This window comes from Hibiscus syriacus, unplaced genomic scaffold (assembly GCF_006381635.1).
Source record: "Hibiscus syriacus cultivar Baekdansim isolate YM2019G1 unplaced genomic scaffold, ASM638163v2 tig00013142_pilon, whole genome shotgun sequence".
NCBI lineage: Eukaryota > Viridiplantae > Streptophyta > Magnoliopsida > Malvales > Malvaceae > Hibiscus > Hibiscus syriacus.
The window spans coordinates 270,163-282,202 of record NW_024062297.1 but is presented as its reverse complement, the minus strand read 5'-3'; the positions used below and the strand labels follow the sequence as shown (position 1 = coordinate 282,202).

The window sequence follows — 12,040 nt, the reverse complement described above, 5'->3', positions numbered from 1 at the left end:
TTTGGAGAGGAAATGGGGATGGTCTTTACTCAGTAAGATCTTGTATAAAAACTTGCTCCATCGAGTTGGATTCATATCATTTTTGGAAAAGTTATCTTTGGAGGGGTTTGGTGCCTAAGGGTGGAGACTTTCATGTGGCAAGCAATTCATCAATAATTGGTTGTAAGGGCTGAATTAATAAAGAGAGGTGTTGTTGGGATATTGGATCCACTGTGCCCTCTATGCAAGCTGGAAATAGACCTATTCGCATTTACTCTTGTCCTGCACTGCTGTGCACAGATTGTGGAATAGGTTTATGCATTTGTGGAAAATTTCGGCTGTTATACATGAAAATGCGTACTGTTTTCTTTCAGCTTGGGAGGAGTTGGTGCCTCATTCAACTATTTGGAGATATATTCCCGGTGTAGTTATGTGGATGATTTGGAAATGTAGGAATGCCATTGTTATCGAGAAGGGCGTGTTCGATCCGGTTCAGTTGTTTTTCACAGCAAGGTTCACATTTGCAGCTTGGTTGCTAGCAAAATTCACTAATATTCCCATTTCGATGGATTCCCTCATCCCCTCTCTTGGAGACCTGTGCTTTGTCTCAAAAAGTCAGCTAGCAAATCAGATTTCCTGGTCCCCTCCCCTTGTGGGGTTTCTAATATTGAATGTGGATGTTGCTGTCAAAGGTGATTGGAAGGGAAATGGTATAGGTGGGATTCTAAGAGATAGCTCCGACACAGTGCTAGGATCATTTCAAGAAACTGCTGGTCCAGGTCCTCCACCTTTAATGGAATTGAAGGCCATTAAATCTGGTTTAATTTTTTTGAATCTTCTAGCTGGTGCTTTAAGGGGCGGCTGATTATTGAGAGCGATAGCAAGTTCTGTGTGGAGTAGTTTAAGAACTTGGATACGTGCCCAAGTATGTATGCTTCAATTTCTAAAGAATTTGCAGATAAGATCAGAAATTTGGAGGGTATTCTACGTTGGATAGCTAGGCGAGCAAACTTAGAGGCAGACGTTTTAGCTATGGCAGTAATAGGTTAAGATAGGGTGTTTTGGTTGGGTTTTGTTTTTTCTCTTCTTTTGTTTTATGTTTACTGTACTGGGTTAAAAGTTTGGTTGTACTCGTATGCTTTGTATTATTCTTTTAATTAATTAAATTTGACGTACTCTTTTCCTCCTTCCGATGTTTACTGGAATACCCTATGGAGTTCTAGAAATTATGAAGGGGTTTTTAACGAGGCCTCCATTTCTTATCAAAAAAAATGATGAGCTTATTAGTTGTAATGCTTTTACAAGCCAATGTGAATCAGTGTTTGGTTATCTATATGGAAAAGCATAACTTGCATTTTCTTAATTTTGTGTAGGTAAAACAAAATCGTTACCGTGCTTGATTTTATATCATGCACACTGTTATACCTATGCTTTATGTTCTTTTGCTTTCTGATGATCTTGAATAATTGTTCTTTCCTTGTTTCTGACATGAATGTCTTCTCCAGGCTTTAGAGTCTTCAGGTACCTGGGTTATTGAGTTTCGAGGGGAGGAAGAGAAGACAACTTGGTTGAGGGGACTTATACAAGCCACATATCGAGCTTCTGTATGACGATTATATAAAATTTCTTTCTCATTCCTTGTATTTATTTATTTTTCTAGGTTTTTATTACTTTGTATTCATGTAGGCTCCTCCATCTGTTGATATACTTGGAGAAACAAGTGGTGGTATCAGTGAGTCTGATGATCCTCAAACAAGTGATTCGAAAGCTGCCGACCTTGTTATTAATGGGGCTGTTTTGGAGACCAAATTATGCCTATATGGAAAGGTTAGTGGTTATATGATTCTAAAAAAATGATGGATTTGTGCTAGAACTTTAGGCATTTAATGAATATTTTTGTTTTAATGTCCGGTACAATGTTTACTTATTGAGAAACCAAATTTTACACCATTTTGTAGACAAGCGAGGTTGTTGCAGAGAAACTAGAAGAGCAACTGATTCTTGAGGTTCTTGCTAGTGGTGGAAAGGTTTGCAACTTTCTGTTACTATTTGGCATTATCTTGTGGTGGTATAATGTAAACCAATTTGGAATTTCTAATGCAATAAATTGTTGAGGTTCATTATGGCATGCATGTATACGAAGGGAGTTTTTAATGAGACCTCCAACTTCTATCAAACAAAATTATGGCATGAATGTGTAGCATCAAAATATCTGAGAAAGTTAGGTTTATTCTATTGTCATCTAGGGTGCTACATCTTTGAATTGTAGTGATGATTGAAGAAACCATCCTATCCCTAATATTACCGCGTGGTATGATAAGGATGGAACTTCATGGAGTAAAATATGCTCCAAATTTATTTACAATAATCTGGAGGACACCTCTCCTTTTATTGATGTAAAACTGGAAAAAGTAGCAGTAAACATCCTGCCATCGTGCTTGTAACTCTTACTGGCATAGTAGGTGCAGATGACATGTGAACACTATTGCTCTTAGAATAACTCTTATTGAACCATGGAAGAATTGCAGTGGGAGCAGTTTATTCACTTTAAGCTCTGACATAGATATTTTGTAGGCCTCATTGGTGATTTATAGCTTGCTGTCATACTGGAAGCTTTTTCCAACGGCCTTGAAAAGGGGATCTATCATTTTTTCTTTAGCAATTTCGAATTCATAATATGCTCTTCCGGTTCTCTTTTAGGGATATTTATCTTGTGTATTAAGCTTGTTATTGTAAATTCTGTCCACCCAATCATCCCAGAGTTGAATAACATCTCGTTGCTTGTGGTATTGTTCAAACTGGGCTTGCCGGTTCAGTCACACCAACAGTGTTAGTCTTCCCCTTAATGATTGAATGCGAAGAAGCAATAACAAATGTTCATTTGTCCCTCCATCAGCGAGCCACAATGCCACTCTGTTTAGGCCTTTGAATTTTCTTTTGGTCTATTTGTTGCTATTACCTATTCATCAATATCTTCTAACAGGTGACAATGATTAGTTTGGGAAGTGACCTAATGTTGAGGACAAAGCTGCATTCTTTAAAAATAAAGGATGAGTTTCAAGGTCGTCTGTCAGGCGATACACAGTACTTAGCATGCTCTGTGCTGAAAAATGACAATTCACTTCAATCCCATCAAACTTGTGGTTCGCTTGGAAATCAGATGTCTGGGTATCACCCAGATGATGATGATATTTTCAAGGATGCTCTGCCTGAATTTATGTCTCTGACAGATCCCGGTGCTCTCTCACATTATATGGATATGAATGATCCTTCTGGATTTGATGAAAACAATTTGTTTCAAGGAAAGGGAGTTTCTGGAGAGATATTTTATGAAGCTCAAGCTGATGAAGAATTGGATTTTGTATCTGTTAATTTCTCAAAGAGGGGTTCTGGTTCACCATTTTATGAAGGCATAGACACACAGGTATTTAAAATTTGCATCATTGATTTTCAGTTGAATATCCTTCACTTGAGTGAATTACACAACTAATTGGTTCAGTTGAAATCATCAGATGAGTATTCGCCTGTCCAAGATGGAGTTTTTTTGCAACAGACCCACTCTGGTTGCTTTGATTGGTTTTGGCTTAGATTTAGGCTCTATGAGTTCTGCAGCAAGTGATACAGATGTAAATGAAGCTTTGGATGATGAATCTTTGATGAATAAAGAAAAGGCTGAAGAAAGTGGTCGTGTTGATGGGTTACTAGGCCATGGTAAAACTCGTGTTGTATTCTATTTGAACATAAATGTTGACAGTGTCACTGTGTTTCTTAACAAGGAGGATGGATCTCAGCTGGCAATGTTTGTGCAAGAAAGTTTCCAGTTACATCTTAAGGTGAAGTGCAGCATCTTTTTAACCACCCAATAATGCTTTGTATCTTCTGGTTTCTCTGTTGCAATAGAAATTTGATTCTCATATTTATTTTGATTTTGTTACATTTAGTTTTTGATAGAACTAGAGTAGGCTTCATTAAAAACCCCCTTCATAACCTCCATGTTACAACAGTAACGTGAAGGACATTGGAAGGAGGAAAAGAGTGCCTAAGAATTTATTAATATAAGAATAATACAAAGACAGATCCTTACAAACTTCTGTTACAACATAACACTTAAACACCAAACTAACTACACTAATAAACCCAACTCAGAAACAGAAAAACCTAAACACACAACCTATAAATCAACCTATTCCTTCTTTAGCTAATTTATCTGATTCCCAATTAGCAGCTCTCAAAATATGCCTAATAATATCTTTACTATCCACTAGGGAAGCAATATCTTTCACCAAAGACATTTTTTTTATAGAAATAGGAGGCCTCATTAAAAACCTCCCTCATAAATAACCCTTTCCTAACAGAAAGGATCAAGTAGTGGAGGGAGGAAAAGAGTGCCTCATTTTATTACTTAACCAGAATTACATAAGCCTTAACAGTTACATCCGAAGAGATTACATAAGACTTTACAACTTCACCTACTTCAAAATCCTACTGACCATAAAATGAAACATACAACTAAAATCATATAATCAACCTATCCCCTTCTTTGCTAAACTATCTGCCTCCCCATTACAAGCCTTGGAATCAACCTAATTAACACCACCTTTTCAGAAATGATCAACAAAATTTCTTTAACTAAAGGCAATATGAAAACTGGAGCCAAAGAGGGGGAATGGATCCACTCCACAGTTGACTTGCAATCGCTCTCAACAACCAACCTATTGACAGTAGACCAACGTGATGCCAAAAAAATTTCAATACCTCTTTTAATAGCCTTTAATTCAGCAACTGGTGGAGGACCTTAGCCAATATTCTCTGAAAAAGTCAGAAGAGTACAGCTATTCCAGTCTCTTAAAATGCCTCCAATACCTCCAGCCGAGTCATTTAACCTTAGCTCCATCAATATTCATCTTCAAGAAATCAATAGGGGGAGGGAGCCAGCAAATCATAGAATAATCCTTAGGTTTAGGAACAGAAATACCATCAGCAAGTGACGGATCCCTAATAAGCAGATCCTCTTGTATATGGAATTTAGGATACTTAGCTAGGAACCATTTGGATAGCCTAAATCTCACGAGGAAAAAGAGAGACAGCCTATCAAGGTTTAATCCTTCAAACACAATCGCATTCCTTGCTTTCCAAATAGACCAAAAAACAACTCCCGGGATAAACTTCCAAATCAATGAATTTACCCTCAAATTCCCCCACGAGATAGTAAAGAAGCAGGGTCCTGTGGTAACACTATAGATAAATCCCAGAATCTAACCACACTATTCCATAATTCCCACACTACAAAACACGTAATAAACAAGTGTTGCACTGATTCCTCATGTTCCTTGCAAAACGGACAGAGGATATCTTCTTCTAAAGATATTCCTCTTCTCGTTAACTCCACTTTAACTGCAACTTTCTGATGAGCTAACTGCCAAAGAAAAGCTTCAACACGAGGCGGTGACAAACCCAACCACACCCCTTTTGACCACAAATCATTACCCCCATCTTCCCCTCCAAGAGCTTTCCTGCACGATTTTACTGAGAATAACCCATCACCACTTGCAGACCAAGAGAGAAAGTCTTCAACCGCATCAGTGAGTTTTATATCTTTTAACTTCACCATCAAATCCATCCATTGATCCAATTCCCAATCCGACAAATTCCTCCTAGTAAGAATGTTCCATACCCAACCATTCAACTCAAAACTTCCAAATTCAGCAACCTTACCCCATTTGTTAGTAGAGAGTGCAAAAATTCTAGGGAAAAGATTTTTTAGAGGAACCTCATCCACCCATGAATCAATCCAAAATGATATGGACTTTCCATTTCCTACTTGTAACTTCGAAAAAGATCTGAGACACTCTCCCCCCGAATCATTCCTCAAAAAATTATTAGCAATACTTCTCAAATTTCAAGAAGATTTTAGAGAGATAACCTTACTAATAGACATAGCATTGCAACTAACCTTTTGCTTGCTACATAACACTCTTTTCCATAGGGAATTCTTTTCGTTTGCAAACTTCCACGCCCATTTTCCCAACAATGCTCGATTAGAAAGATTCAAGTCAAGAACCCCTAGGCCACCGCTGTTCAAAGGTTTACAAACAGTACTCCAACTAACCTAATGAATCTTCCTTTTTTCCGCACTGTCACCCCACAAAAAACTGGCCATTAAAGAATTTAATTTCTTCCCAACTTTGCAAGGCATTTTAAAGAATGATAGGAAAAAAATTGGTAGGGAAGATAACACAGACTTCAACAAAACTGTCCTGCCAGCCAACGAAAGACAAGAGGCTTTCCACCCAGCTAGTTTGGAGTTAAAATTTTTAAAGACTGGATCCCATAAGGCTTCAAAATTCATCTTAGCACCGATTGGAAGTCCCAAGTAATCTGTGGGAAAGCAATCAACAGAACAACCCACTTCCAATGCCTAATCTGATAAGATATCCTCATCAATGTTAACACCAAAAAGTATAGGAGGACTACTCCCAATCCTCTCAGAAAACGAACCAAGCAACAAACCTTCAGAATCCCTTATCAAACCACCTATGCCTCCTTTATCCCACCCCTTAGACATCGCACCATCTACATTTAATTTTACAAACCCTGAAGGAGGAACCCAGCACGAGGAGGAAGTACAACCCTTCTTCTTTCTTCCCACAAAATCTGTTAGTCTAATATCACCCACTAGGGAATCAAAATAAATCTGCACATCTTTAAATCTCACCACAAACCATGAAGCAATTCTAAAACGAACAAGGAAGAACAACAACGTACCATCCACCTTCCCTTTCTCAAAAATTATTTCATTTCTACACTTCCAAACCGACCACAACATCGCCCTTGGAATGAATTTCCAAATAATGGAGCTCGGAACTAGATCATCCCAAACTGTGATGAATGCAAACAAACTCTGAGGAACCACAAAGGAGACATTCCAAGAAATCAAGAATCTATTCCACAAACCCCATAATGCAAGAAAAGATGAGAAACCGACTCCGCACACTTTCCACACAACGGACAGAACGAGTCATCAATCCCTATCACTCCTCGCTTCAACAATTCCTCTCTAACTGCCACTCTCTGATGTACAACCTACCAGACATGTTTCCACACGGGGCGGAGCAACCCCTACCCAAACAAGGCTGTCCCAAGAATCTTCATTATCCTCATTACCAACCCCATAAAAATCTCTCTTAATGCATGATTTAGCTGTAAAACAACCCTCCCCATTCCCTGTCCATTCCCAACAATCTTCTTGAAAAGATGACAATGAGATACTATTCAACAAGGACATAAGCTGGAGCCATTGTTCCACCTCCCAATCCACCAAATTTCTTCTCAATTGAATATCCCACCAACAGCCTGAAGAAGAATTCACCCGAAACTCTGCAACTTTACCCCCTTTATTAATCGAAAGAGCAAATATCCTAGGAAACCGATCTTTTAACGGAATGGAACCCACCCAAGAATCCTGCCAAAAAAGCACAGACTCCCCATTTCCCGTTTTTAAGCTCGATTGTATGTTTAAATTTCTTGTGCATATGCAACTTAAGTTTTGTTTGCACAAATTTCTTGTTTCTGTCAAGTTTTTAAAGCTTTTCCTATTTAGGTCTATCCAACATCCCTTTCTATTGAAGGCACATTGGGAAATTTGAGACTTCGTGATATGTCACTTGGTGCGGATAACTTCTTAGGTTGTTTATGTGATATACGTTATCCAGGGGTTGAATCCCTTATAAAGGTGCGTTGTTGTGTCCTCTAATATATGTTTGCTGGCATATAAGGTTGCATACGTGTTTACTTATTTCACACTTTTCCTTTCTCCAGTTCAAATTTATTTCTTTTGGTGCTGGAGATGATGATTATGAAGGGTATGATTACAGCTTGTTTGGGCGACTTTCTGCTGTTCGAATTGTTTTCCTATATAGGTTTGTTCAGGAGGTATGCTGGGATACAGTTTGAATTGTATGCAGTTTTAGCATTTGCATAATTTATTATTGTTAACATTTTAACATTTGAAGTTTACTTATTCAGAAATAGCAATTTAATATTTTTGAATTGCTCTAAAGCCTAGATGTTCACTTTTTCATAACATATTCCTCATGTTCGATATCCTGTGTCTATAAATAACTGGAAACTTGATTATGCAGATAACAGTTTATTTCATGGAGCTTGCCACCCCACATAGTGAAGAAGCAATAAAACTAGTTGATAAAGTTGGTGATTTTGAGTGGTTAATTCAGAAATCAGAAATTGATGGGACCACTGCTTTGAAGCTGGATCTCACACTTGACAATCCTATAATTATAGTTCCAAGGAATTCAATGAGCAAAGAGTCAGTTTATACTCCATTAGCTCTTGTTATTTAGTATTCATTCGATTGGCCAATTTCTCTAAAAGTTTTCCCTAAAAAGTTTCAATTCTGTATAGTAAAAAATTGAAAGATTGAGAACTGCTTTCCTCTGATCTGTTTACTTTATGGCAATTCATATGGGCATAAATTTACATGGGATATATAATTAACTATTTACTTGTCAATATGATTGATGTTTTTCTTGAACTGTGAGTAACTTTCAGTTGGCTTTGTAGCATTATCAGCACATTTATTGGTCTTCCTACGCAGCCCCCCCCCCCAAAAAAAAAGGAAAAAGAAATCTCTTTGAAAGTATTTTTGTTTCTATTTCTTAAGTCTAAGTTTGAATGTCATTAGACCTTTCATGTGTTCTTTTCTCTCTACTTATTCTTCATAAACTTTTTATTTGGGATAAGTAAAATGAAAAGCAGCGCATTGAGCCTGAATATACTGAAAATTGACTGCCTTGCTTCCATCCTATGTAGCCAAATTTTGTTTCATGCCTAAGAATGTACATATAGGACTTTTAAGCTAGCACTTGATTAGAAGACTATTTTTATTTAGAAAATGAACTTTCCAAGCTTTTTTATTTCTGAATAGTGTGAATATTAGTGATATATTTTCTGCTTGCAGCTTCATTCAACTTGATATGGGTTTGTTAAAGGTCACAAATGAAATAACTTGGCATGGATCTCCTGAAGAAGACCCTTCAGCTGTTCATCTCGATATTCTTCATGCTGAGGTATATTCCTTATGTTTATACAGTGTCACAAGTTTGAGTATTAAGCTATGGTTAAATTTGTGTTAAATGTGCAGATTCTTGGGTAAACATGTATGTGGGAATTGATGGTTGTATTGGTAAGCCTTTGATTCGTGAAGGTAGAGGACTCATGTTTATGTTAGACGGAGTTTGAGGGATGTCTTTAGAAAAGTCCCAACATTTTCTTTGGAAGTTAAGGTATTCCTTGAACTTGATATTTTTGGTCTTCTATAATTGTCAAAGTATTGTAGTGGCTGCTTCATTTTGTTAGATTGATGTACTTATAAGAGTTGAAGGCCTCGTTAAAAACCCCCCTTCATGATTAATGGAGCTCGTAGAGAAGCTCCTTAATCAGCGGAAGGAGGAAAAGAGTGCCTTATATTTCATTAATATCAAAAAGATACAAAACGATTACAACACCTAGAATGACCCCTTACAAAATAACTGTGATGGCCTTGATGTACTTAGTAATATTGTGTGCATGTGGGTTAATTTCTCTTTCACACTGAAAACTGTGATGGCCATATTTGGCTGCCAGCTTTGAACTAATGGAGGCTACATTATGCGAAAATGTTTTTGCATTATATATTGTCATATACGAGGAGGTATTTCCCTTGCTTTCTTTTTCTTGATTTTAAACTCTTTATATTATTTAGTTTCATTTCTTAAGTTCATACTGTATGTTGATCTCGTTTGATGAATCCTACTTTGTTGGATTGGAGTACCTTGCTAGTGATTCCTTTTTACATTATAATTTTTCAGTTAATTCCTTTTGATGGTATTCTTTGCAGGTTGGTTTCTTGCATGGTGTAATGTCTGATAAAGAATATGATGTTGTTCTGAATTGTACAACTATGAATTTGAATGAAGCCCCAAGCCTCCCTCCAAGTTTCCGTGGCAGCAAATCTGGTTCTGGAGATACACTGCAGCTACTGGTTGAAAAGGTCAACATGAATAGTCAAATGATTCTATCACGTAGTGTAACTATTGTGGCAGTTGAAGTTGATTATGCATTGTTAGAGTTGTGTAACGGCATTCATGAGGAATCACCTTTAGCTCGTATAGCTGTGAGTATTGATATTTACTAATATTATTGTTATTGTTTCTTTTTGGGGCGAACTATTTTGTTTTCTTGTGTTGTGCTCTTGGCTAGGCATGTATTGTTTGTAATTAAGGAAAAACCAATAGCCTTAATTGGATATTTTAATTAACTGAATGTTTTATGGCTTCACTTACACGTAATCTTGATTTTTTCTAGCTAGAAGGCCTTTGGGTATCATTCCGAATGACTTCATTATCAGAAACAGATTTGTATGTGACAATACCCACTTTTTCTGTTCTGGATATCCGCTCTAATACGAAGCCTGAAATGCGACTCATGCTTGGTTCTTCTGCTGATACTTCCAAACAAGCTTCCATTGGGACCTTTCCACACTCCTTGAACAAGAGCAGCTCTAGCAGAGTGAATTCTGAAGCTGGTATTGATGATGTATCAATTTCAACTATGTTCTTGATGGATTACAGATCGCGATTGTCCTCCCAATCAATTGTTCTTCGAGTTCAGCAGCCTCGAGTACTTGTTGTGCCAGATTTCCTTCTTGCTTTGGGTGAGTTTTTTGTGCCAGCACTGGGGGCTATAACTGGAAGGGAAGAAACAATGGACCCAAAGAATGATCCGATAAATAAGACCAATAGCATCGTGCTTTATGATAGTATTTATAAACAGGATGAAGATGTTGTGATCTTGTCACCGAGTAGACAGCTGATTGCGGATACCCATGGTATTGATGAGTATACATATGATGGTTGTGGAAAAACTGTCATTTTAAGTGAAGAGAATGATGCAAAGGAGTCTCATTCTACAAGTTTTCGTCCTATTGTGATTATTGGATGTGGTAAGAGGTTGCGATTTGTCAACGTGAAAATCGAGGTATTTGTGCTTCTAATCTTTTATGTTTTGATTAGATGTCATTTAGCTGCTTTGCGTAAATAAGATGCTAAGAGACATTAACTGGAAATATTTCTGAGCAGAAATGTTTGTTTGTTTGTTTCTTTTTTTTTATTGCTTTTTTTATTATCATAGAAAATAAGCAACCACATAATGATTATGAATAAATTCCTTTGCATTTCACAACTAATCCTAAATGATCACACTAAAGTAGTAAATTAGTAGTAGTTCCATTTTATGTTCTAATCCTGCTAGATCAGAATATTTATGGGCACTCATTTCTTTTTGATTGAAAAGATAGGCCTCATTTAAAACCCCCTTCGTAATTGTCAAGCTACAAAGGTAGCTTAACGGACATTGGAAGGAGGAAAGGAGTGTCTTAAAATTTTATTACTAAAAACCAGATACAACATGAGTATAAAAGACCAAAATATATCCAAACATCACCTACCACCGAACAACAAAACAACCCAGTACATAACAACTAACCAATCCCCAATTTATCATACTCATCTGCCTTGTAATTGGCAGCTCTCTTAATATGCCTAATAACAACACCCCTACTTGACACAATATTAGCAATGTCATTCACCACTGCTTTAAACAAAGGAGTACAAGAAACTGGATTATTGATCCAGTCTAAAACAACTAAATAGTCGGACTCTAAAATTAGCCTTCCCCTTGATGCCCACTCTGATTCCAAAAATAGCTGCAAACCCCTCTTAATAGCCAACAATTCTGCCAAAATTGGAAGACCAGAACCAACTTTCTCAGAAAAAGAATCCAGCATTACACCATTTTCGTCCCGAACCAAACCACCTATACCACCCTTCTGCCAATGACAAAGTGTATGGGCACTGACAAAGTTGTCTTTGCCATCATTTCTCATTTTCTTATTTGCTTGATATGCCTCTAAAGTATGAAATTGATGAATTTTACATTCTGAAAATATGGTTTGACTTCAAGAACATGCTGTTCTTGAATTGTTGTAATGTAGAAAGATGTTCCC

The 12,040-nt window shown here is 37.1% G+C and overlaps 1 protein-coding gene across 1 annotated transcript in view; it reads left to right on the top strand.

Moving 5' to 3' along the window:
* The window catches only part of LOC120205810, a 61,955-nt gene that overhangs the window by 19,395 nt on the left and 30,520 nt on the right, over positions 1-12,040 (top strand). Inside the window, 13 exon segments of the mRNA XM_039205607.1 lie at positions 1,485-1,583; positions 1,666-1,806; positions 1,938-2,006; positions 2,963-3,403; positions 3,492-3,812; positions 7,580-7,711; positions 7,798-7,911; positions 8,121-8,305; positions 8,957-9,078; positions 9,140-9,211; positions 9,214-9,281; positions 9,875-10,150; positions 10,342-11,013. Coding sequence (XP_039061538.1) covers positions 1,485-1,583; positions 1,666-1,806; positions 1,938-2,006; positions 2,963-3,403; positions 3,492-3,812; positions 7,580-7,711; positions 7,798-7,911; positions 8,121-8,305; positions 8,957-9,078; positions 9,140-9,211; positions 9,214-9,281; positions 9,875-10,150; positions 10,342-11,013 — 2,712 coding nt within the window.